The 27,264-nt window shown below is 40.3% G+C and overlaps 1 protein-coding gene across 1 annotated transcript in view; it reads right to left on the reverse strand.

Moving 5' to 3' along the window:
* Window positions 1-22,814, reverse strand: part of MDFIC2 (MyoD family inhibitor domain containing 2) — a 61,279-nt gene extending 38,465 nt beyond the window's left edge. Inside the window, exon 1 of the mRNA XM_058170362.1 lies at window positions 22,693-22,814. Within this exon, the coding sequence (XP_058026345.1) occupies window positions 22,693-22,717 (25 nt within the window). The 5' untranslated portion in view covers window positions 22,718-22,814. The remainder of the gene's footprint in view (window positions 1-22,692) is intronic.
* Window positions 22,815-27,264: the final 4,450 nt, after the last annotated feature.

A 27,264-nucleotide genomic window follows, 5' to 3' on the forward strand; every position in this document is an offset into this window, starting at 1 on the left:
GCACAGTGACTGACTGATCAACTGTGACTTAATGGAAGCAATTGTAAATAGTAAGGGAAGGAGGTAAGAGAAATGATCTTTTCAAAATCTAAAAATTTCTCTATGCGACCATGAAGTTCAGAGATCTAAAATTATACGATTGAACTGTTGATTTAAAACAGCACAAATAGTAGTTATAGTGCTGCAGCAAAGAGTAAAAAGGAAATGGGGTAAAAGGCTATTCAATGGAAGGCAAAGTGTAGAACAGTGATTGAAAAAAGAGAGGAAACTGTTAAGCAGTGCCCTTACTATCACAACATTCTCTTAGGTTTAGAAGCAGTAGCTCAAAAACTAAACCTTGATAGGTATTGGGAACAAGCAACAGCAGTAGTATTTAGATTTATATACCGCTTCATAGTTCTTTACAGCCCTTGGAAGAATGAAAGACTGAGTCAAGCTTGAGCCCATCAGGATCAATCTCCAGGCTGTGGACAGACTTAGTCTGCGATATTGCATTCTAATTATTGCGCCAGTAAGGCTCCTAATGTCAGATCTGGCTAGTAGTCATACACAAAATCTTTGGCTTGCATAAGATGGGTTTTAAATTGGCTAGTGGGCAGGGGTGAAATCTAAAAATTTTCTCTATTGGTTCTGTGGGCATGGCTTAATTGGCGGGCATGGCTTGGTCACGTGACCGGGTGGGCGTGGCCAATAACAATAAATAATAAAAATAATAAAAAAGTACACAAAACAATGAGTTACCAGAAACCAACTTTCACAGTTTACACACGCACAACACAACACAACAAAACAAAACACAATTGACTCACACACAATGTAAAAGCAGCTGCACCCCACCCAAAATGGCCCCTGCAGCAAGCAGGCTAAATATTGCCTTGTCTTCCAAGACTCAACCCATCCTCTTTTTCCAGGCAGGGATTTCTCCAACCAACATGCCAGGATTCTCTTAAGTCCACATCCAGGTTAAAAAAAAAAGCCTATCTCCAACTTTTTCTCATGCCCACAAGACTGGAAAACAACTTGTAAACATTTCAAACCACAAATGGAAATTAGATTTTAAAATAGGTTATTCCTTATAATCGAAGTTCAATTTTTCTGTTCCCTTTTCAAGATACTAATTTAAAATTATATCCAAAGTATGATAAATAAGTAACTGTTTTTCCCCACATTGATTAAACTTCCTTATCATTTTATATAATATGGAATAAGTCAAAATATTTGCATATTCTTAGAGAAGAAGTTATCCTTATAGTTTGATGCCTACAGTCTGAAGTTCAATCCTGATGGCTGAAGGTTGGCTTAGCCTCCCATCCATCTGTGATCAATAAAATGAGGACCCACATTGTTGGGGGCAATATGCTGACTCTGTAACTTCTTAGGGAATACTGGAAAGCACTATGAAGTAGTATATATTGTAAAACTATTATTGCTATTGCTATTGACTATCTATGATATTCTCAAGAGTCTTTTCCAATACCAAGTTAAAAAGCACCAACATTTTATATTCTTTCAAGATCCAGTGAGTCACAAGAAAAACTTTTGTGGGTTTAGCTCTTGGTAGGTATAGATACAACATGCCTTCTAAATATCTTTTCCAAAGCTTTCATTGCTACTTTATTAGGTGTCAGTCTATGCTATATTTCTTGCTACTGGTTCTTTTATTGTTGATAGTCTATCCTAGGCAGAAGCTGTCCGCCATTATGTTTTTAATTTGAAAGCTGGATCTGTTTACATTTGACCTTCCCTTATATATCATTTTAAGGGGACGCAGTGGCTTAGTGGGTAAGACTCTGAGCTTGTCGATCGAAAGGTTGGCAGTTCAGCGGTTTGAATCCCTAGTGCTGCGTAATGGGATGAGCTCCCGTTACTTGTCACAGCTTCTGCCAACCTAGCAGTTTGAAAGCATGTAAAAAATGCAAGTAGAAAAATAGGGACTACCTTTAGTGGGAAGGTAAAAACATTCCATGCGCCTTTGGCATTGAGTCATGCCAGCTACATGATCATGGAGATGTCTTCGGACAGCGCTGGCTCTTCGGCTTTGAAATGGAAATGAGCACCGCCCCCTGGAGTCGGGAACGACTAGCACATATGTGCGAGGGGAACCTTTACCTTTATATATCATTTTAGTGGAACACAGTAAAGGCCTGGAGACTAAAACATATGAAGAACAGTTGCAAGATTCAGAGTTGGCTAGTCTAGAGAAAAGAAGGACTGGAGGGACATGATAGCAGTAGTCCATATTTGAAAGGCTGCCACAAAAAGGAGGGGGTCAATTTTCCAAAGCACCGGAAGGCAGGACAAGAAACAATGGATGGAAACTAATCAAGGAGAGAAGCAACCAGGAATTGAGGAGAAACTTCCTAACAGTGAGAACAATTAACCAATGGAACAGCTTGACTTCAGACATTGTGGGTGCTTCTTCTGGAGGTTTTTAAGAGGAGACTGGACAGTCACTTGTCTGAAATGGTATAGCAACAGCACTTAGACTTATATACTGCTTCATAGTGCTTTTACAGCCTTCTCTAAGCGGTTTACAGAGTCAGCATATTGCCCACAACAAACTGGGTCCTCATTTTACCAACCCCAGAAGGATGAAAGGCTGAGTCAAACCTGAGCTGCTCAGAATCAAACTCCTGGAGTGAGCATGAGTTAGCCTGCAGTACTTCATTCTGACCACTATGTCACCACGCTCTTTTATAGGATCTCCTGCTTGAGCAGGGGGCTGAAGACCTCCAAGGTCCCTTCCAGCTCTATTCTGATTCAGTAGCCTAGCAAAGATGCTTGGCCTGTCGACCAGAAGAGTGGCAGTTTGAGACCCTAGTGTCATGTGATAGTGTGAGCTCTCATTCCTGCCCCAGCTCCTGCCGACGTAGGAGTTCAAAAACTTGCAAATGCAAGTAGATAAATAGGTACCACTTCGGTGGGAAGGTAACAGTGTACTGTGTGCCTTGACTTATAATCATGCTGGCCACATGACCGTGGAAGCATCTTTGGACAACACTAGTTCCCTCAGCTAGGACATGCAGATGAGCACCATCCCCTAGAATTGGATATGACTGGACAGGGGAAATTGTGACCTTTATTTTTATATATATAAATTTTGTGTGTGTGTGTGTGTGTGTGTGTGTGTGTGTGTGTGTGTGTGTGTGTGTGTGGGTCTTGGCATATTCGGGTCTTTTTCCATGTAAGGTTGAGAATATCTTGGCAACATTTCGATGAGGTTTCACTCATCATCTTCAGGCTGGCGCTTTTGGCTTCGTGCTTGTGCGAGCAAAGCATGGTTGGAGCTGCCATCTCTCTATTGGTGGGGAGGTGGGGACTGTTGCTGTGAGCGGATTGGTTGGCTGTATGGTTGCATCTTGATTGGTAGATGGAGTGGGTGTTTGCAGATTGGTCGGCTGTTTTGTAGCATCCTGTGTGGATGTGGTCCTAGTCTTTTGTGTTGTAATGGCCTGGTTAATGGGCTGTGTGGAAACATCCTGAGTTCTGGGAATGTGACCTCCTGTAGTGGTAATGGGCTTCCTGGAAATGTCCTGAGTTCTGGAAATGTGACCTCCTGTAGTGGTAATGGGCTTCCTGGAAATGTCCTGAGTTCTGGGAATGTGACCTCCTGAGTCTTGTGCTGTAACATCCTAAGTAGTAGGTTGTGTTGTAATGTCCTGAGCTTTGATGTTATGGCCTCTGGAGTTCTGTGATGTGATGTCTTGAGCAGATGTCTTGAGCAGATGGCTGTGATGCAGCATCCCGGGTTTTGGTTTGGCTCCGAGTCCAAGGTCTTGTCATGTGTTCCTGCCGTGTGTCAGCTTGCTTTGTGTGGGGATTGGAGCGGGGTGCAGCAGCCAGTGGTGCCAGCATGGTCTGGCTTCTGGCTGGTGTGGTTGTGTTTCGTCTGTGGGATGGGTTTGGGTTTGAATCTGGTGAGCATGATTGGTGGTGGCGTTGTGTGTTGTCCTGGGTCCTGTGTCAATTTTCGTGGCTGGGACTTGTTTGTTGACTAAGGCTAGTTTCCAGCTCTCTGGTAGGCGGGAGGTGTCGTCCCGTAGGCAGGAGGTGTCATCACGCCAGGAACACATGACAAGACCTTGAGACCAAGATACTCTCAACCTTACATGGGAAAAGATCCGAATATGCCAAGTCCTACATACCTACATCCATAAAAACCTACGAATATATATATATATCCCCCTTTTTTGCTGTGCTACTTAACTTTCATTATTAGAGTTTGTAGATCATTTGAATTTTGACTACTAGTAGTGTCATCAGCAGACCACAAAATATTGATTTTCTTCTTCCATTTTTAAAACCACACTCATTTTTCCATCTAGCTTTTCTCAATATAAATGTTGCTTACTGTTAAATATTTTCACAATTGGAAAGATATCAGCGAACCCATTCATTTGTTTGCAAGATCATCAAGATTAAATTAATGTTTGTTAGCTGTCCACAAGGGAAGATAATCTTGGGAAATTTATTTAGAATTCTCAAATGAAGTTTCTTTCAAGGTGTAAAGGACAGTATTAAAAAGTTCCAGAATACTTTGGTAAAGGCAAACAGCAAGACACCAGTTGCAAATAAGGTGACTTCTTACACATTATCACAAAAGAAGATATGAAGCATCTAAAAGGAGGACAAACTAGAGTGCATAAAATTAGCATATGTTAGCTAAGCAACATCAGTGCATATTAGAACCTAATTAAATATATTAGAATGCATCACACCATAGAGGAGAAGACTGAAGCCAGGTGGCCTGGCTGTCAGCTCAGTTTGCTTTTGAACAACTTCAAGGCCCCTGTTCTGTCTTCTTATGCCTCTTAATCATTAAATCAAATTTGGACTGGAATAATATAGGGTATCTTTACATAGAAATTTGTCCTCTGCAAAATAAATTGCAGGCACACGCCTTCCAATAAATTATCCTATGCATTTTCTTTTAGATCATGCTGGCTTTGTTGTTACGGGCTTCTGCTGTTATTCCATCACCTTGATATAACCCCACACTGATTTGGCTATTGTCTGTACACACAGAGAGAAGGTTGTCAAATTCCAAATAGGACCTGAAAGGCAGCTGAATAAGCCACTGAGTCTTACACATACAAAGCACTGCAAACGATTAGCTCTTTTTCCCTGAGAAATCTTGATAACACATGTGGCTTCAAGTATTTGGAGGAACAGAAGGCAACTGCAGCAATGGCTTGATTCAATGGCTAAATAATGCAAAGCAACAACGTTTATCTCGTAATTCTTGAGGTGGATGGAATGAACATTCTTTAGTGTTATAGGGAACAATGTCAACCCAAAGACTCAAGGCAAGGCCAATTCTGCACCCCATATTTAATCCTCAATCCTTTTCTCTCTCGAATGAAATGAGAAGCTTTGCGGTTGACCTTAATGGAAACAGGATCGAGCCCTTTCCGTGTGAGTGGTGACACGAAAAGTGGTGTTACAGAGAATGATTATATTTAAAACAGCTTTGGTGTAATATCAATGTCAATGCCATTATTCTATCAGATGTAAATTTGCTGTGCTCTTGAACGCCAGTGGATTTTGTTAGCGATGTGAAAAAAAATGTACTATTAAAACTGCTGAAAAGATCTGTTTGCCTTGAATTGCTTCCTTATTTTCTAGCTCCCATTACAGGTAGTCCTCAACTTACCACAGTTCATTTAATGACCATTCAAAGTTAAAACAGCACTGAACAAAATGACTTACAATTATTTTTCACACTAACAACCATGGGGTCATGTTTTCAAAATTCAAATGCTTGGCAACTGTTCTGACCTAGGCTCCCTTAAAAAGCAGGAAGCGGCAAAACCTCTTTTATTTACATGACTGTGAATTACTTTCATTCACTTTCAGTCAGCAAGGTTTGTCCAAACAGTTTTTCAAAGGAATATTTCTCAACACACCTTATCTCGCTTGGCAAGCTGCCACGTAACTTGTTTCCAAAAAAACAGAGTAAGGCAAAACTTGGCACAGAGTCTCTTAAAGTCTCTGAGAAACAGAACTTTTCACTCTTGAAACTACTGAACGAACAAATTGTTTCCTGCAAAAGCCCCCTCCCCGTTTGCTCCTCTTTTGTTTCCTATGGGAGGGGCCAATCACCTCCAAGTCGACCCTGCTTTCTGAGTTGTTCTTGTTTTCTGGCAGCTCTGCGCATGCGCACACTGGGAACGGGCTCCAGCTGTTCCTCTGCTTCACTGCTGTCTATCTCTTTCTCTGCCTCCGACGCAGAGCCCTCGTCTGAGCTTTGTCCACCCCCAGGACTGGACCATGTTCCTCCCCAACCTCCTCACTGTCTGACTCTGCTGCCAGCTCTGCTGGCTGCCGGTGGGCCACAACAGCAACTGGCTCATGACAGTTGATGACAGTTGCTTTTTTCCGAGTTCATGCGATGTCCTTTTGTAACCCTCTGACAAGCAAAGTCAGATTCACTTAACAACCATGTTACTAACTTGACCACTGCGATGATTCACTTAACAACTGTGGCAAGAAAGGTCATAAAATGTGGCAAAACTATCTGAAGAAATGTTTCACTTAGCAACATAAATTTTGGGATCAATTGTGGTCATTAATCAAGGACTGCCTGTACTTGTTTGGAGTATATACTATCACATTAATAGGGATGAGCAATGGAGAAAAAAACACCCCCTCATCCATATTTTTGCTTCCTTTTTTTCTTTGTGGTGCTCGTTCTCACACGTATTTATGCAACAATCCTGTTTTGCTGAATCAGCATGTGGCATTGCAAGCCTGAGTACCAGGCTATTTCTGTTAATTCATCTCTGTCACAGACCATTGGTCACTTTCCCCGATGCAAACAATCCTTTGCATTTCCCACAATATTCCTGGTATTCTTTTAATCCAGGACATTGTGGAAAATTAAAATGGATGGCTGCTTTTTTAAATAAACTGATGGTGAAGTAATTGTGTGGTTAACATAAAGGGTGGTCCCTTAAAACTTGAATGGGTCTGGTTATCAAATGAGGAACCTAATATTAGTCAATTAGCTTTGCGGGTGAAGAGATTTGAATTTAAAACTGAAAATTTGCCGTGTTAGCATCCTCCACTGCAAATAAATGATTTTGGGATGGTCTAAAACAGAGGTCTCCAACCTTGGCAACTTTAAGACTTGTGGATTTCAACTCCCAGAATTCCTCAACCAGCAAAGCTGACTGAGGAATTCTGGAAGTTGAAGTCCACAAGTCTTAAAGTTGCCAAGGTTGGAGACCTCTGGTCTAAAAAATAGCATGTCTTTCATACTATGAAGCCTCAACTTAGGAAATATTTCTAATTAAAATGAAAGTTTTTCCTCCAACACTGAGATATAATTTTGAACAAAATGGAGAAGTTACTAGATGATGATGAACACAAAATTAATGCAACTGAGCTTAAAGGAATTCTTGTCATTTCAAATATTTATAATGGAGAAACATTCATTCTGAGACAGAATCAACTTAATCTGTAGCCCAAATTCACTAAACAATTAGACGACGTCCTCGACTTACAATAGTTCATTTAGTGACTGTTTGAAATTACAACAGCACTGAAAAAAGTGACTTACAGTATGACTGATGTGGGTTTGACAGCACCACCACCAGATGGATTCGTAACTGGCTAACCAACCGCACTCAACGTGTAGTCCTCAACGGAACTACATCCACATGGAGGGAAGTATGCAGTGGAGTACCCCAAGGCTCTGTTTTAGGCCCAGTACTCTTCAACATCTTCATCAATGACTTGGACGAGGGGATAGATGGGGAACTCATCAAATTTGCAGATGACACCAAGCTGGCAGGAATAGCCAACACTCCAGAAGATAGGCTCAAGTTACAGAAAGATCTTGACAGACTTGAACATTGGGCGCTATCTAACAAAATGAAATTCAACAGTGAAAAAAGTAAGGTTCTACATTTAGGCCAAAAAAACAAAATGCACCAGTACCGTATATGTGGTACCTTGCTCAATAGTAGTACCTGTGAGAGGGATCTTGGAGTCCTAGTGGATAACCATTTAGATATGAGCCAGCAGTGTGCAGCAGCTGTTAAAAAACACAGTTCTGGGCTGCATAAACGGATAGAATCAAGATCACGTGAAGTGTTAGTGCCACTTTATAATGCCTTGGTAAGGCCACACTTGGAATATTGCATCCAGTTTTGGTCGCCACGATGTAAAAAAGATGTTGAGACTCTAGAAAGAGTGCAGAGAAGAGCAACAAAGATGATTAGGGGACTGGAGGATAAAACATATGAAGAACGGTTGCAGGAACTGGGTATGTCTAGTTTAACAAAAAGAAGGACTAGGGGAGACATGATAGCTGTGTTCCAATATCTTAGGGGCTGCCACAAAGAAGAGGGAGTCAGACTGTTCTCCAAAGCACCTGAGGGTAGAACAAGAAGCAATGGGTGGAAACTGATCAAAGAAAGAAGCAACTTAGAACTAAGGAGAAATTTCCTGACAGTTAGAACAATTAATAAGTGGAACGACTTGCCTGCAGAAGTTGTGAATGCTCCAACACTGGAAATTTTTAAGAAAATGTTGGATAACCATCTGACTGAGATGGTGTAGGGTTTCCTGCCTGGGCAGGGGGTTGGACTAGAAGGCCTCCAAGGTCCCTTCCAACTCTGATGTTATGTTATGTTATGTTATGATGGGCACAATGATCAAACTCCAGGTGCTTGGCAACTGGTTCGTATTTATGATGGTTGCAATGACTCGGGGTCATATGATTATCTTTTGCGAATTTCTGACAAGCAGAGTCAATGGAGAAGCCTGATTCACTTAACAGCTATGTTGCCAAATAGACAACTGAAGTGAGTCACTTGACAACCCTGTCAAGAAAGGTCGTAAAATGGGGGTAAAATTCACAACAAATATCTCACTTAGTACCAGAAATTTTGGCTTAGTTGTGGTCATAAGTCAAGGACTTCTTATATCACAGAGGTGACTAAGTACTAGAGTGAGTTTTGATCAAACTTGCAAACCAAAGGTAGGAAAATGGTTGGGGGACAACATTCAAGTTTGATGAGAGGCAGAAGCCTATTCTCTTGCCAGCAACAAAGCCCTTGATATGCAGATGTTCTCATACATTAATGGAATGACTGGCAGTACTCTTGAGAATAGCAAGTGTAATCTCAGAGTGCATTACGATGATTTATTGAAAGGGGAAAATCTTTGCATTAACAAAACAAAACATGCATCAGTAAAAAATCAGTAAAAATATAGAAATGGAAAATATTTACAAGTATTACATTAGTGTCAAAACTTGGGCTACTCAAGAAATCGGAACTGACATGCAGTGGAACAATTAAGATAAAAGTGGCCATATTTATAAGTACATTGCTAAAAAAAAGCTAACCCATGCTAGTTAATCTTGAATAACTCCTTATTATCATAGATCAGCCTAAGTTTAAATTACAAGAACCACCATTTCTTTTCCTCAGCAAACAGAATCTGGAAGCAGAATACTGGATTATACTTACCCATCATTTTTTTATTTTATTTTATAAGAACCCCTACTGGACCTCTATGAGATAAGATACTCATTTGGTATAAATGAATTCATTCCATTTCATTAAAAAACCAAAATCAGCCATGGAATTCAAGAGGCAGGAGAAAGACGTGAGAAGCTATGAAGGATCTGTATGTTCTGAGCAGTTGCATACTCAATTGTAAGGGATGAAAAGAACAGCTGGATCACTCTTATTGCAAGGTACTTCTAGGTCAGGAGTGTCCAACTGGTGGCCTGCGATCCAGATGTGTCACATGCAGGCCACACCCACCCCAGCTCTGCAAAAGGGGGAAAAAATAGTGATACATCATGTGAGGGCAACATACACCACGAGTTTGACACTCATGTTCTAGGTATCAAAAGCCTCTGTTTACAACAACGGGTATTTAAGTGTGCTTCCTGAGTAAGTAGAGACCGTTGTCCTTTATTTAGAAAAGGTATATAAGGTAGTCAGTGTTAGAAATTCCATGTATATAAAGCACTACACAGAGCAAACAAAGAGTGCACTCAGTCAGAGGTAAAAGTCCCAAGTAGATCTCTGCTCCAAATCAGTACCTTTCCTTTTGATTTTCCTTCCAAAGTCTGCTTCCTGAATTATCTGGTTGATATAATAAAGATGAACAATGAACATCATATGCTAACTTCACTCTTCCATGTCCTCTCTGACTGTTTAAAGAAAGTATATGTAAAAAGAAGACTTTACATATAGCCAAATTGGCTCTTCAAATGACTGAGAATTATCAGCAGTTTTGGGGACTGTTTTGGAAAGACTTTCATGACCAGATTGCCATTTACAAACTTCAAAGAAACATCTTGACATTGAAGATAGACTGTGAGATGCAATGGCTGGACTAGCAAGCATGCTATGATATAGCCCCATGATGGCAAACCTATGGCATATGTGCCACAGGTGGCACATGAAGCCATATCTGTGGGTACGCGAGCGTTGCCCTAGCTCCATTGTGCATGCATGTGTTAGCCAGTTGATTTTTGGGCCTTCTGGGCCCACCGGAAGTTGGGAAATGTGCCATTTCCAGTCTCCAGAGGGCCTCCGGGGTGTGTGTGGGAAAGGCCACTGGAGCCTGGGGAGGGTAAAAAATGGGCTCACCGTGGCATTGTGTGCCAAAAGCGGGGGGAGTGCAGGGGGTGGTCATTCGTGCATGCATGGGGGCAGGGCACATTGAATTATGGGTGTGGGCACCCATGCGCGTGACCCCCCGCGTTCTCCCCGCTTTTGGCACACAGTGACAAAAAAGTTATCCTCACTGATTTAGCCTATTATATTTGTAGGAGATATTGATCCTACTTTTGAAGGAAGATAGATACTTTAAGCTTGGAAGCATGAAAAAAAGCACCCAAGAAGTTCATTGTTCAAGGTTAAACAGTTGTTTTGAATACAATTGAAGTCCTCATCTTCCTAGAGAGCAATCATTGGTTGTTGTCAACACAACACTAGACAAAGAAGCTCAATAGCCCGGTTCTATATAAGACAGTTCCTCTTGTTCCTGTTGAAAAGCAATGGAGGAAAAGCTAACAAGGAAAGAAGAAAGAGAATGAATGCTGTGCAGATGCAGGAATTGGGTATGTCTTGTTTAATGAAAAGAAGGACTTGAAGGAGCAGGGGGTTTCACTGGAAGACTTCCAAGGTGCCTCCTTCATGTCTGTTATATTCTGTTATCATTCACAGAAGTAACAGAGATATAAAAAAGAGGCAGCTACTTGCTTCAAAAAAGTATGTGATCCACAGTTGTTCATCTACATCAGAAAAAAAAGTACTGTTGATTTCTAGTGAGGAAATGGCAAAGTGACATTACAAGGGGAGAAGGAGACCTTGTGCATCTTCTTGTTGCAGCCATTCTCTACCCTGTTTTCCCCAAAATAAGACATCCCCTGATAATAAGCCCAATTGGGCTTTTGAGCACATGGCAATAAGGCCAAGCGCTTATTTCAAGGTTCAAAAATATAAAATACATTATAAAATATTTTCGGGGAAACATGGTATTTATTATTGCTTATCTTCCTTTCTACCTGTAGAAGAGTCCTAACAATACAATGTCTGACATTTTCTACACAACGGGGATATTACACAAAAATGCAACTAAACATCTCCTTGCTCTGGTACCCAGACACTTTTTCAGCCGCCTAAGTATTATATGTAATGGGATCAAAAGGTAAAAATAAAAGCCATTTTACATACAAAACTCTTTCATTTTAAATCTAGTTAAAATTATTTTAATGACTTATTTAAAGTAAAATACCAGGTTTCTACTTTGCTTCCTTTTTCTTGGCTCTGGCTTCACACCGACACATTAATGATTATTCGTCAAAGTCACACTGTTTGCTTACAAGGTATGAAGGCTCTTTAGACACTGTAATGACACCTTTTGATTCGCTTGATAATATTTAGAATAAATCCTAAAAGCCAATCTTTGAAAGAATAGACCATTTTTATTGGCTTTTAGTCTCATTACTGCTATCATAAGTGGTAAATTGGACTAATGCAAGTAGTGCTGCTGGGTCATACCGTAAAACCACTGCTTAGTTCAACATTTTATTTATTTTTACATGATCTTATTTTAAGATATGATTAAAAAGTAGTTCATCATGATGACCAGAAGTCCCTTACAAGGCATGGCTGGAGCAAATTGTGGAAAATTACACTCCTGAGTTGTGGTTATATTTGTTTCATTTATATTTGGAAGGAGTTCTTTTTTCTACACTGTATATAAGAAACATATAGACTAAAACATTTGAATACAGCTGGTTAGTCAAGCCAGAATTTCATTTGAGATTTCCTGATTTGAAGGATGATGAACCAGCCTGATCGCAGCCATTCATTAAGTCTTTTGCATATTTATTTGCTTCAGAACGTCTAAGTCTCTAGGTTAGCCTGAGTCATATGCTGCACTAAGCTGTAGTTCAACTGGGGTTTGTTGAATTCAGTTCAAACAACAATAATTGGCTTCACGCAAAATAGTAGGGTGAAACCAAACAAGCTACAAGGTAGGGGTGGCGGGGTGGCGGTTATTATTAGGGAGAGTCTGGAACCGAGGGAGACCACTGTGCCTCAGATAGCTGGGTGCGAAACCCTCTATGTGAAGTGGGGTCGTAGGACTCAGGTGGGCTTGTTGATCACGTACCTGGCTCCTTGCTGCGTGCCAACAGCCCTGCCCGAGCTGTTGGAGTTGCTAGCTGGGTTGGCAGTTGAAACCCCTAGACTGTTGGTCATGGGGGATTTCAACTTGCTGGCATGGCATCCTCGACCGCTCTGGAGTTCATGGCTTCCATGACGGTCATGGACCTGACTCAATTAATTGATGGCCCTACTCACATTGGGGGAGGCACCCTAGACTTGGTTTTTATCTCTGGCCAGTGGTTGAATGATCTGATTTTAAATGATTTAGTTATCGATCCTTTGTCATAGTCAGATCATTTTCTCCTTCGTCTGGACTTTCAGACTGTTACCCACTGCCGCAGAGAGACGGAACCAATGCGTTGGTTCCGTCCCAGGCGCCTGATGGACCCTGAGAGGTTCCTGACGGAGCTTGGGCCGTTTCCCGAGAATCTGGCCCATGGCACGACTGAAGAGCTTGTCGCGGCCTGGGAACAGGCCGCGGCTGGAGCTTTGGACCGTGTCGTGCCTTTGCGGCCTCTGACCTGGTGTCGGTCTCAACCAGCTCCTTGGTTCTCCGAGGAGCTGAGGGAGATGAAATGCCAGAGAAGACGCCTAGAGAGTGTCTGGAGATCCAGCCGTTCTGAGGCTGACTGGACACTAGTTACGTCCTATAGTAGGACCTACCTAGTGGCACTGAGGGATGCGAAACGTTCCTACGTTTCCTCCCTCATTGTGTCGGCAGATAACTGCCCGGCCGCCCTGTTTCAGGTGACCCGTTCTCTTCTTCAACAGGAGGGGCGGGAGGATCCTCTACAAGGGCGTGCCGAGGAGTTTAACGGTTATCTATACGATAAAATCGTTCAGCTTCGGGATGGATTGGATCAAAATTGGGTAGATCCAGACGAGAGTTCCGAGACCCGTCTTGTTGAGGTGGTTTGGGATGACTTTGACCCTGTGACTCCCGAGGACATGGACAGGTTGCTGGGTAGGCTGAATGCCACCACATGTTTACTGGATCCGTGCCCCTCCTGGTTGGTACTGGCTACTCAAGAGGTGACACGAGGCTGGCTCCGGGGGATTACAAATGCTTCTTTGCGGGAGGGGGTCTTCCCCGCTGCCTTGAAAGAGGCGGTGGTGAGACCTCTCCTCAAGAAGCCTTCCCTGGACCCAGCTGTTTTAGGGAATTACCGGCCAGTCTCCAATCTTCGCTTTACGGCGAAGGTTGTAGAGAGTGTGGTGGCATGTCAGCTACCCCAGTACCTGGATGAAGCTGTCTATCTAGACCCGTTCCAGTCCGGCTTTCGGCCTGGATACAATACGGAGACAGCTTTGGTCGCACTGGTGGATGATCTCTGGAGGGCCAGGGATAGGGGTTATTCCTCTGCCCTGGTCCTATTAGACCTCTCAGCAGTTTTTGATACCATCGACCATGGTATCCTGCTGCGCTGGCTGGAGGGGTTGGGAGTGGGAGGCACCGTTTATCGGTGGTTCTCCTCCTACCTCTCTGACCGGTCGCAGACGGTGTTGACGGGGGGGCAGAGATCGACTCCGAGGTGCCTCATGTGTGGGGTGCCGCAGGGGTCGATTCTCTCACCCCTCCGGTTCAACATCTATATGAAGCCGCTGGGTGAGATCAGTGGCTTTGGGGTGAGATACCAACTGTACGCTGATGATACTCAGCTGTACTTTTCCACCCCGGGCCACCCCAGCGAAGCTGTCGAAGTACTGTCCCAGTGTTTGGAAGCTGTACGGGTCTGAATGGGGAGGAACAGGCTCAAACTTAATCCCTCCAAGACGGAGTGGCTGCCGGCACCTCGGTACAGTCAGCTGCAGATGCGGCTGTCTATCGGGGGCGAGTCATTGGCCCCGATAGAGAAGGTACGCAACTTGGGCGTGCTCCTGGATGGTTGGTTGTCCTTTGAAGATCATTTGACGACCGTCTCCAGGAGAGCTTTTTATCAGGTTCGCCTGATCCGCCAGTTGCGTCCCTTCCTGGACCGGGATGCCCTATGCACGGTCACTCATGCTCTCGTTACCTCTCGTCTGGACTATTGCAATGCTCTCTACATGGGGCTCCCCTTGAAGAGCACCCGGAGACTTCAGCTAGTCCAGAATGCGGCTGCGCGGGTTATTGAGGGAGCGGTTCGGAGCTCCCACATAACACCTATCCTGCGCAGACTGCATTGGCTACCTGTTGTTTTCCGGGTGCGCTTCAAGGTATTGGTTACCACCTTTAAAGCGCTCCATGGCTTAGGACCGGGTTACTTACGGGACCGTCTACTGCCGGCTACTATCTCCCAGCGTCCGGTGCGTTCCCACAGAGAGGGACTCCTCAGGGTGCCATCAGCCAAACAGTGTCGACTGGCGGCCCCCAGGGGGAGGGTCTTCTCTGTGGGGGCTCCTACCCTGTGGAACGAGCTTCCCCTCGGGCTTCGACAACTACCTGACCTTAGGACCTTTCGCCGCGAACTTAAAACCTATTTATTTCGTATGGCTGGACTGGCCTGATTTTAAATTCTAAATTTTAAATTTTAATGGAATTTTGATGGGTTTTAAATTTTTGTAATTTTATGGGGTGTAAGGTTATTTTAAATTATTGGCAAATTTGAATTAGTTTTTTAAGGGTTGTTTTAATTATGATGTATTTCTGTCTGTATTTTATTTGCCTGTTCACCGCCCTGAGTCCTTCGGGAGAAGGGCGGTATACAAATTAAAACATTATTATTATTATTATTATTATTATTATTATTATTATTATTATTATTATTATTATTATTATTATTATTATTATTATTATTATTACATTGTGAGCTAGCCTGATTGGCACAATCCCAGGGATGAGATTCAATCTATTCGGATTGGTTCGGGTGAGCCAGTTGCTCCAACAATCAGCTGAGAGCGAACAGGTTCACTCCAACGATCATGTGGGCCTGCCCCCTTGCCCCTGCGCTATACTGATCTTTATTTTCCTTTTTTGAAGCCCAGCTGATAGGTGCGGCAGAGCGGATTGCTGTGCCTTAGCTGTTTTACTCACCAGGGCTGCAGTCGTTAATAGGTTTTAGACTGATTTGGAAACAAACCGTGCATGCACGGAGCATGTGAAGTGTGCGCACAGCGAACCAGTTGTTACATTGGTTGAATCTCACCACTGAATAATCCACATTGGAACTGCCACAGAGCCATATTAAATGTAACTTCTTCCTTTGAGTAGTGATAGCATGATGTTCAGTCCATCCAGAACATAAAATAAGACTTTAGAAATACAGATCCTATAAAGTATTATGTACAGGTCTACATTCTTATCAAGATGTTGAGTATCTAGAACAAGAGAAGAGCAACAAAGATGATTAAGGGACTGGAGGCTTAAATATATGGAAAACAGTTGCAGGAATTTGGTATGTCTTGTTTAATGAAAAAAAGGACTTGAAGGAGCAGGGGGGTTCACTGGAAGACTTCCAAGGTGCCTCCTTCATGTCTGTTATATTCTGTTATCATTCACAGAAGTAACAGAGATATAAAAAAGAGGCAGCTACTTACTTCAAAACAGTATGTGGTCCACAGTTGTTCATCTACATCAGAAAAAAAAAAGTACTGTTGATTTCTAGTAAGGAAATGGCAAACTGACATTACATAGGAAGGAGACATTGTGGCTAAAAACAGCAGCTGGATCCTGAATCTGGATTGCCAAAAACTCTTCAGAGAAAGGTAGCAGGAACTGAGGTTTCTGCATTCAGCTTGCCTACAGCTGGGAGTCACCACATTCTATCAAGTTCATAGCAATAGCAATAGCATTTAGACTTATGTATATACAGCTTCATAGTACTTTACAACCCTCTCTAAGTGGTTTACAGAGTCAGCACATTGCCCCGAACAATCTGGCTTCTCATTTTACCAACCTCTGAAGGATGAAAGGCTGAGTCAACGTTGAGCTGGTGAGAATCGAACTGCTGGCAGTTTGCAGAATTAGTCTGCAATACTGCATTCTAACCACTATGCCACCATGGGCTCCTCATAGCTGTCAATGTAGCCTTTACAGAGTTAAGATTCAACCAAATCACACTTTGGACTTTCCTCTTTTTAAACTGCTTTTTTTTGGTGGCTCAGCCATTAAGATGCTGTGCCTGTTAGCTGGAAGCTGGCAGCCTAGATTCAAGATCCAAGCTCCAGATGATGGAGTGAGTTCCCATCCTCACCTCAGCTCCTGACAACCTAGCAGTTAGAAAACATATGAATGCAAGTAGATAAATGGGTACCATTTTGGTGGGAAAGCAACACTGTTCCATGATGTCATGCTTGCCACATGACTATGGAAATGTCTTTGGACAGTGCTGGCTCAATGGCCTTGAAAGGGAGATGAGCACCATCCCCCCTATCGTTGGCAATGACTAGCGGAGTAAAATCTTCAGGGACTCCTTAAACTGCTTTTTAAACACTGAGAACCTTTAGAACCAAATTCAGTTGTATTAACTGAGTGAGATTTTCTTGAATCCTTTAAGAAACAAGTTCAAGGTTTTATAAAAGAATTTTTAAAAATATATAGCGAAGGGTGATTAGAGTGTTGATTTTAAAATGTTTTATATGCATTAAAGGTGCAGATGAAGTTGGATTAGGACTTTATTAGAAATTAATGATAAGAATCCTTCCCAAGGAAAATTCTCTATAGTTATATCTCAAAATAAGTAAATAACTGAAGATTTTGAAGATTGATCATTAAAGGACACCAAAAGGAAACAAATATTTCAAAAGATCTGGTGAAATAGATCTATTTATATTGATCTCAGAAAATAATTCTGAAGACATCTGGTATTATAACTAGATGGTTTCATGAAAGAGTTACAAATTTCTACTGAATAAATCTGAAATTGATTAAAAATTTAAAATGACACTGTTTACAAAGGAGATAGAAAAAGATGAAATAGTGGATATACGAAATGATGAGCACTAGCTGATTTTTTCATAATTAAAAAAAAGACATACAAATACTAAACCAGAAGAGTGATGTCGATAACCTTTTTGTTTTGGATTTACAAAAGAGTTTGTAAACAATTTTGTGAGAAGAGACTAAAAAGTATGAAAAGAAGACAGATACTTGGACATTACCCGATGACACTAAAACTTGTTGGGAGAAAGAGGAAACAATATAAAGTTGATTTCTTTGGTCATGGTTAAACTAGATAGGTTGCTATTTCTGGTAATGTTTAATGGATTTATGTTAGCTAGGACTAGGTGATGATGTTTTAGAAGTTTTGTTTGTTTGAAGAGGTGAGATGAGAGGATTTGTTTAAATAGAAATTGAGACATAAATGTAACAGGAAGGTTTCGAAGTGGGTTTTACTAGACTTAGTTTGTAATAGTTATGTTATTATTTCTGTAAAGCCTGAATAGACTTTTGCTGATTAAGATGGAATGATAAACTATGAAAGTTTTGGGATATGGCATGAAGAGATGATTGGTTACAGTGAGAGCATATGCACCAAGACAAATTCCTTGTATGTCCAATCACACCTGGCCAATAAAAATTCTATTCTATTCTATTCTATCTATTTAAGAGATTGTGATAAGTTAATGTTAACTATACTTTTGGGGGATAGAGGAAAGGTGGGTTTTTTTCCTGAACCTTTTATTTTTCTATTGTTTCATTTTTTTTCTTTTGTAGTTTTTTTTCTTTTACCCCTATATGTAATAATAAAACTATTATGAAAAAAGAAAAATATTGTAGCCAGAAGAGCTAATTCATACAGGCATACAAATTACTTAGTTCCTAGGTTCTAAGCACATAGAACACAGCCTATTCTGGCATTTAATTCCCTACACACTTCAAATCACACGTGGGAAGGAAGGCATAAACGTCTTTCATTTTATTTGTAGAGAAACTTTGCTTGATTTAGAACTCTGGAAAAGCATGTTTCTAAAATAGGTGGGACATTGTCATTTATCATGTTTGGATATTCTGCATTTAGAATCGAATAGAATAGAATTTTTATTGGCCAAGTGTGATTGGACACACAAGGAATTTGTCTTGGTGCATATGCTCTCACTGTACATAAAAGAAAAGATACCTTCATCAAGATACAACACTTACAACACTTAATGATGGTCATAGGGTACAAATTTAACACTTAATGATACAACACTTAATGATAATATAGGGTACAAATAGGCAGTCAGGAAACAATCAATATCAATATAAATCATAAGGATTACCAGCAACAAAGTTACAGTCATACAGTCATAAGTGGAAAGAGATTGGTGATGGGAACTATGAGAAGATTAATAGTAGTGCAGATTTAGTAAATAGTTTGACAGTGTTGAGGGAATTATTTGTTTAGCAGAGTGATGGCGTTCGGGAAAAAACTGTTCTTGTGTCTAGTTGTTCTGGTGTGCAATGCTCTATAGCGTCGTTTTGAGGGTAGGAGTTGAAACAGTTTATGTCCAGGATGTGAGGGATTTGTAAATATTTTCCCAGCCCTCTTTTTGATTCGTGAAGTATACAGGTCCTCAATGGAAGGCAGGTTGGTAGCAATTATTTTTTCTTCCAGGAGATCAAAGTGACATTCCCTGAATCGACAATCTTGGGAATGATCATCTACAGACTGTACTCTAGTTCCAGTAGAAATGGGATTGAGATGTGCTAGCAGCAAGCTGGGCATCCCAGAACAATGTTGCTTTTAGACTATCTGGCTGAAATTACAAGTAGGAGAATTTTAAACTATAATGTTGTTTGTTGTTGTTAGTTGCAAAATCGTGTCCGACCCTTCGCAACCCCATGGACAACGTTCCTCCAGGCCTTCCTGTCCTCTACCTTTCTCTGGAGTCCATTTAAGCTCATGCCTACTGCTTCAGTGACTCCATCCAGCCACCTCGTTCTCTGTTGTCCCTTTCTTCTTTTGCCCTCAATTGTTCCCAGCATTAGGCTCTTCTCCAGTGAGTCCTTCCTTCTCATTAGGTGGCCAAAGTATTTGAGTTTCATCTTCAGGATCTGGCCTCCTAAGAACAGTCTATAATTACTATAAAATTACTATAAAATATTATAAAATAATTATTATAAAAACTATAATAGACGTGACTTAATTCACTTCTGTCTTGCAGATACATGAAGTATCTCATTTATTCCACAGTCTAAAGGTAGTATATGATAACATTCTCTGTTAGAAAATTTTGTAGCTGAAAATGGAGCACAGCTTCTGGTGCAATCTAGAAGTCTGTAAGTAATGATAAATTAATGTTGGGGAACTTGGATTCCTTCAGGCTAACTCCCACACTCCCTTGCCATTGCCTTTACTTTATCTGGTGCTGATGGGGTTTGAAATTCATCCATTTCTGGAGGACACCAAGTTTTGACCTTAGTAGGAGACTGAACAGATAGTCCCAGAAGAAATATAGTGAAGAAATGTATAGTATTGGTAGTGAGAGAAAGAAAGAGAAGATATGGTGATTAAAATAGTGGTGAGAATAGAGGAGGAAGTTGACTAGAGCTTCTGGATGAACTCATCTAGTTCTTTAGCAGAGAGATTCTCCTTCCAAATATGAAGGATAATTACAGATAGGAAAGTTCTTTTTCCATCATGGGATTTTAATCCCATTATTTTCAGAAGCCATCACTTTCCTGTCCCTTGCTTTCACTCTTGCTCCTTTCACCTTTCCCCCCCAAATCTATTCTTTTCCAAAATCTATTTTTTATACTACTAAATAATGAACTGCTCTCCACTCAGAAGTGCATACTCCTTCTGTATTCTTTGTTATTAATAATGCAATCAATTATGCTTTTGGATTTGTACTGATAATACCTTTAGCCTATGAATAGACTTATGCTAAAATGAAAGGGGTTACCAGCTTTAGTTGAGTCCTGCCATATGCAGAATTTCCCACTAAATGGTAAAGACAATGCCAGAGGTTTTGGCACATCAGGCCAATATGTCACAAGTACCATACTCTCAATAATCTAGGTTTCTATTCTCTAACTCTAGAAACCAAGGTAATATTTGCTTCCCCTGCAGGTAGGAAGTACTGTGTCAACTCACGAAGCATTTCTGACCTGCTCTCGAGTTGCCATAGACAGGGGGATGGGGAACCAAGCCTCACAGCTGTAGTGAGGGAATTGCACTTCAGTCAAAACAAAAGCACATTCCAGCCATCTCTATGTCAAGGCCATCTCTATGGAAACCCAGAGTGGCTGGAGAGAGGGACTTCTACAACCCATGAAATTGCTTTGTTGGGGAATGTGACTGATGACACACCTTGGGGGGAGGGGGGAACAGGGTCAGAGTTGGGGCATGAATTAAGTGATGTCAGAGTTGGCTTCACTTGGAATGTGCCGACATGATGCTCCTAATAAATAACTGGATTTCTTTTGAAGCTTGGCTTAAGACTCATGATTTAATTAGGGCATCGGTCAGAACCCTGACATACTGTATATGTATATATACATAGCATACAGTCATATATGCTGGATGTGATCTAGAAGGTACCTCAGATATCTGCAGGAAAACAAATTGTGAACTCCAATATATAAAGCTGCATGGTTTGACGAAAACCTGCTCATCATCTTACAGAAACAATTTACTCATTAGGCATATATTAAATAATAATACAAAGAAACATGGACTTCTATTCCAACATGGTCATTTTAATGGTTCAAGATTAATATCAGCTTTATTATTTATAGGCCTGAGTAATTCATTAATAAATAATATAAGAAGCCATGCTACAAATTTTCCTTTTAATTATACATGCAGCAACATGCATTAAATTGTTTTTCTGTCTCCAGTAAGTAATCTTTGAAATTTCATAGAAACTTGGCACTTAAGCCCTTCCATCAACAAACTATGCAAAGCTCTTGCAAGTATTTTCCCAGCAAAGCTAGAGATAATCTTTGTTAGCAATTATTTATTTACTACACGCACAATATATTTGTATAGCCCTGCATCCTATACCTCTTCCAATTTGCAAATACTGTAGCATAAAATCTCACCTTTCTTTATAATGTTCAATCCAATAAAATGACATGGTACATTACAACAAAAGTATCATTGAAAACCTCAAAGTTAGAAAAATAAAAGGCAGCAATTTGTACAAAGCTGTATTGTCAATCAGACTTCTTTAACATTTTCTGGAGAATGTACTAAATAAGCAGCCAATTATTTTTGACCATTTACTTCATTTATTTATAAAATACTTTTCTGCTGTCTTGCAGATAAAAAAAAAAGAAAATCACCAAGGCATTTTATCAATCCAATTAAAACAACATTCAAACACAAAATAAGTCAAAACAAAATGCAAAAAAGATCTACATTAAAGAATGCAGTTTTTTTCCTCCTTCTCTGTCCCTTTTTCCTTCTGTGTCATGCCTTTCACATTGTACCCTAAGAATAAGAATGGATTTTATGAGCTTTAGTAGGGATGTAGTGGACTAAAAAAACAGAATAAAAGTTTGTAGAACAAGAATACTTTAAAAACAAAGCAAAAGCCTTGAAAATGTACAGTATAGTATATTCTACTTACCTTTACTACCAGTTAGCAATGGGAATGCACGTATACACTGAGAGCATATGCACCAAAGACAAATTCCTTGTGTGTCCAATCACACTTGATCAATAAAGAATTCTATTCTATTCTATTCTATTCTATTCTATTCTGTTCTGTTCTGTTCTGTTCTGTTCTATTCTATTCTATTCTATTCTATTCTATTCTATTCTATTCTATTGTTTGCCACCTTGGCTTATTTGTAAAAGTAATAAAGGCAGGAAATAAATGAAAGTGCAGGAAGCAAGAATCATTAGGAATTATGGGAAGATCTTTATTAATAGTAGGGTATCTTAACAGAATCTTTGAAGCCCACCAAAGGTCAACTTACACTTAGTATAATTAAAACCAAGCTACTGTCTCATGTTCCCTTGCTCTCTCAGACCTAGGATGGGTGGAGGGATGGATGAATAGAGATAGATGATAGATAGATAGTTGATAGATAGATGATAGATAGATAGATAGATAAATAGATAGATAGATAGACAGACAGACAGATGACAGACTGACAGAAAGACAATCACATCATCCCTATGTATGTACCTACCTTCTTTCTCTGTGTCCACCTCCATGTTGTTGTATGGCAGCACCAAAGTAGTTACAATGTCCTGCAAACTATGCTTCTGTCTCAAAGATTCAGATTTTGTGTGTTTGTGTATTGCTCCCTGCCTGAGCAATACACAAACCCCCTGTCAATTAGGGGGTGGCTTCCCACTGGTGGCTCACCACATCCTCTATCATCCTCTCGTCCAGTGCCAAAAAGCAGTTTCAGCTCCAGAAAGTAAATTCTAACTTTAGGAAACTGTTTTCAGACTGCTCTAAATGACATCATTCTAAGGGATAAGCGGGGCCTTTTTGCTCTCTGTTGGGGACTGTATAAGAGCCTGCAAGGCTCTCTATATTATGATGCTTCCTAACCAGTAACCTGGGAAACACTGGTGCACTGTATTTGGTTAGCAATATGGAGAGTCTAGCGATCCAGTTGGTGCCATGCCATCAAAAGTATTTGTAGCACTTTCCAGCTATTAGAACATTGTTCTTTCATTCTGTATGGACTTAAAACCCCTCTCTTTCCCAGGAGAATGCACTGCAGAATTTAACAACTACTCAGCTTATAAAACTGCAATTAATAGCAGCAAGCCAGAAGCATGTTACATTTGATAGACTCTGCACCTATTGGAAAGAAGTCTTTTAATCTCATTTTTTTTACAACTTAAAGCAAGGCTTGCATTGATTAAGTTACTCAAACAGAGGCCCTGAAGCTGGCAAGGCTCTTTCCCAGGATTTTGGCTCCCAAAGGATGAGCAACACCAATTTTGGGCTCCATTTTGCCCCCCTATTTTGATAAGAAAAACAGCAGAATAGATGAGAAAGACAAAATACAAAGACCTGCAAATAAAATAACTCTGGCAAAAGAAAGCAAAGATAATGGCCAATAATCCCAAAACAACTGGAGCAGCACCTGAACCCTATTGGCATTGACAAATTCACCATCAGTCAATTGCAGAAAGCAACTTAGAACAGCTTACATAGCAATAGCAATAGTACTTAGACTTACTACATATCCCGCTTCACAGTACTTTACAGCCCTCTCTAAGCGATTTACAGAGTCAGCCTACTGGCTCCAGCTATCTGGGTCCTCATCTACCAACCTCGGAAGCATGGAAGGCTGAGTCAACTTTGAGCCAGTCAGTCAGGATCGAACTCTTGGCAGTTGGCAGAATTAGGCTGCAATACTGAATTCTAGCCTTAGTTTGCCCTAACCAGGACTTTCCTGCAATGATATCTGTAACATCATCAAACATCCACATTTGCCTATCCCAGATCCTTGAGAAGATGCCAAATACAGTCTGAATAACTGGCAAAAGCCACCAATGATAATAATAATAACAACCGTGCATTATTTAATGTATCTGTTACCCCCATTAATAGCTGTTTCACTGAGAATCTTTTAATGAAATCTGCCTTTGCATTCCTTCATATATAAATATGATTAAATAAATAAATAAATAAATAAATATAATAATAAAGTTATATTCTATTTTTCTTCTTTGAAAGAAGAAAACCAGCTGATTTGAAAAGGGAAAAAAAATGCACCAATTTTTCCCCTAAGTGATCGGCTGTAAACTCAAAACCATAATATTTTAGTTTTGTATATACTCTTGACTATTTAATATATATGTCTACAAACACAGGCAATGCATGTTCATTGTTCTAATCATTATAATTTTGATGGAAATTTTTACACTTCAGATTATGATTTCATGTAAACCCTCCAAAACCCCCAACAGTAATTTCTTCAGCAACATGAAGGCAGTGCAGTGGAATTATTATTACTAAAATAATCACATGATTTATTTATGTTTTATTTGAGCTACTTCTATAGCTCAATTCAGCTTGAAGGTGAAGATTTGTATCCTTCAAATCCTGCAAATCTTGTTTGACCAGAGATTTCCGGTTATATGTCTAATGATAGCCTTACAGATAGTCCTCGCTTAATGACTAGTAACTTAGTGACCGTTCAAAGTTACAACATACCTCTGCAGAACTATTTTCAACCAGTTGGAACAGCCACATGTACCCCTGAAGTCATGGAATGGCATTTTGGCTGCTTGGAAGCTGACTCACATTTATGGCTGTTGGCAGTTTCCCAGTCATATGCCCATGATTTTTGGTGGTTTTTGCTCCTTTTTGGCAATTATTTCCAGTTTCCAGCAAAAAAAAAAAAAAAACCCCTTTGTGAAAATGGTTTGCTCCATGATCCTGGTGTTTGCTTAATGACCTCCACAAAAAAGGTTTGTAAAATTGGACATGATCGCATTTTTACCCACTTAAACTCTACCACAATTTAAATTGTGTCATTCAATTATACAATGGGTTCAGTTGGGTTGTACCAGTCATAATTGGGCTCAGTTATGGTTATAAGTCGAAGACTACCTGTATCATAAAGTGTTCAGCTAAAGAAACATCACTAATAGCTCTAAGTTCAGATGATGCTGGCACTGCTACAGTATTTTGAAGCTCTTTTCTACTAATCCATATAATTGTTTGTTTTTCACGTTTGCTACAAGTATAACTAAATATTTGCTGAATTCTTTTGGTATGATACTGACACAATCGGTATGGCAATTGATTTTTTCGTCCATGAAATGTTGCTCTCGATTTGTAAATCATGATTTTTATCAACTGATTTTTCATTTAACAGGACATCCATCCTTCTTTTCCATAACAGGAATGTCTGGTGAACTAGCTTCTAAGAGAATTCTGATCTCATTTTGCAAAATGGTTTTGTAGGAGATGACCAGACTGAGCCTGAGGAAGGGGTCAAAGGCATCATCAGTCACGAGCCCCTGTGTGCCCATAAGAGATCTGAGTCCAGCCCATCTTGATTTCTCCTCTGTTGTTGTTATTGTTGTTATTATTATTATTAATTTATTTGTCAACAAGTACAAAAAAACAAGTAACACTATAGTCATAGACATGGACACATGAAAAGATTTGGCACAAATAAAAGGATATAAATAGGCAAACCTGGCATAGGGCTGGGTTACTTACGGGACCGTCTGCTGTCACCGATTGCCTCTCACCGACCCGTGCGCTCTCACAGGGAGGGACTCCTCAGGGTGCCGTCAGCCAGGCAGTGCCGACTGGCGACACCCAGGGGAAGGGCCTTTTCTGTGGGGGCTCCCACCCTCTGGAACGAACTTCCCCCAGGACTTCGCCAACTTCCTGACCTTCGAACCTTCCGCCGCGAGCTTAAGACACATCTATTTATTTACGCAGGACTGGACTAGAATTTTTAAATTTTAAATTTGGTTTTAATGGGGTTTTATTATTTGTATTTCTATTTTAAATATTCGGCCTTATTTAATAAGTTTTTTAATTGTTGTTTTATCTGTATTTATATGTATGTTTTATTCTGGCTGTAAACTGCCCTGAGTCCCTAGGGAGATAGGGCGGTATAAAAATGCGAAAAATAAATAAATAAATAAATAAATAAATAAATAAATAAATAAATAAATAAATAAATAAATAAATAAATAAATAAATAAAACATAGCCATAAACACATAGAATGATTCAGTGGTGGGTTTCTAAATTTTTTACTACCGGTTCTGTGGGTGTGGCTTGGTGGGCGTGGCAGGGGAAGGATACTGTAAAATCTCCATTCCCTCCACACTCCAGGGGAAGGTTACTGCAAAATCCCCATTTCCTCCCGATCAGCTGGGACTTGGAGGCAGAGAATAGATGGGGGCGGAGCCAGTCAGAATTTTTACTACCGGTTCTCTGAACTACTCAAAATTTCCACTACCCACTCTCCAGAACTGGTCAGAATCTGCTGAAACCCAACTCTGGAATGATTACATATAAATGGGGACAGTAGGACAGGGACAGTAGGCACACTGGTGTGCTTCTGCACGCTCCCTTAGGGACCTCTTAAGAAACATGAAAGGTCCACAGTAGACAGTTTAAGGTAAAAGGTATGGGGATTAGCAAGACTAACAATAGGATCAGGTAGAGTGTTCCAGACATTTACTACTCTATTGCAGAAGTCATATTTCCTACAATCAAGATTACAGTGAATTACATTGAGTTTGAATTGATTGATAACCGTTGTGTTATTACGGTTGAAATTAAAGTACTCATTTACAAGTAGGATGTTTTGGTAAATAATCTTATGAACTAAGCATAGGTCGGAACATAGATGGCGTAGTTCGAGACTATCCAGACCTCAAATTTCAAGCCTGGTGATATAGAGAAATTTATTTCGAGCAGAAGATTTGAGTACTCTTCTAGTTTCTATCCTTAACTCCTGTGAATTTCCCTTGACTATTAGTAGTTCAGATTCTTATAGAGAGCTGGCAAATCTTTATACTCATTTGAGCTTCCTGAATTTCTCAATTTCTCTGGCACTTGACAGTTTTGAAACATAATTCCAGTGGTTTTTTTTTTAAAAAAAACCACAACCACAATATAAATTCCAATGGACAATTTTCGCAATCTTATTATGGTGCCATAAAATGAGAAATTAGACTATTGCCACTAGTAAGATTATCCTTAATTTTCATCCTTAATTTTACATCACTGATTTTGGCATTATCAAAAATACTGTAGATTCA

This window comes from Ahaetulla prasina, chromosome 2, assembly GCF_028640845.1.
Source record: "Ahaetulla prasina isolate Xishuangbanna chromosome 2, ASM2864084v1, whole genome shotgun sequence".
Classification (NCBI taxonomy): domain Eukaryota; kingdom Metazoa; phylum Chordata; class Lepidosauria; order Squamata; family Colubridae; genus Ahaetulla; species Ahaetulla prasina.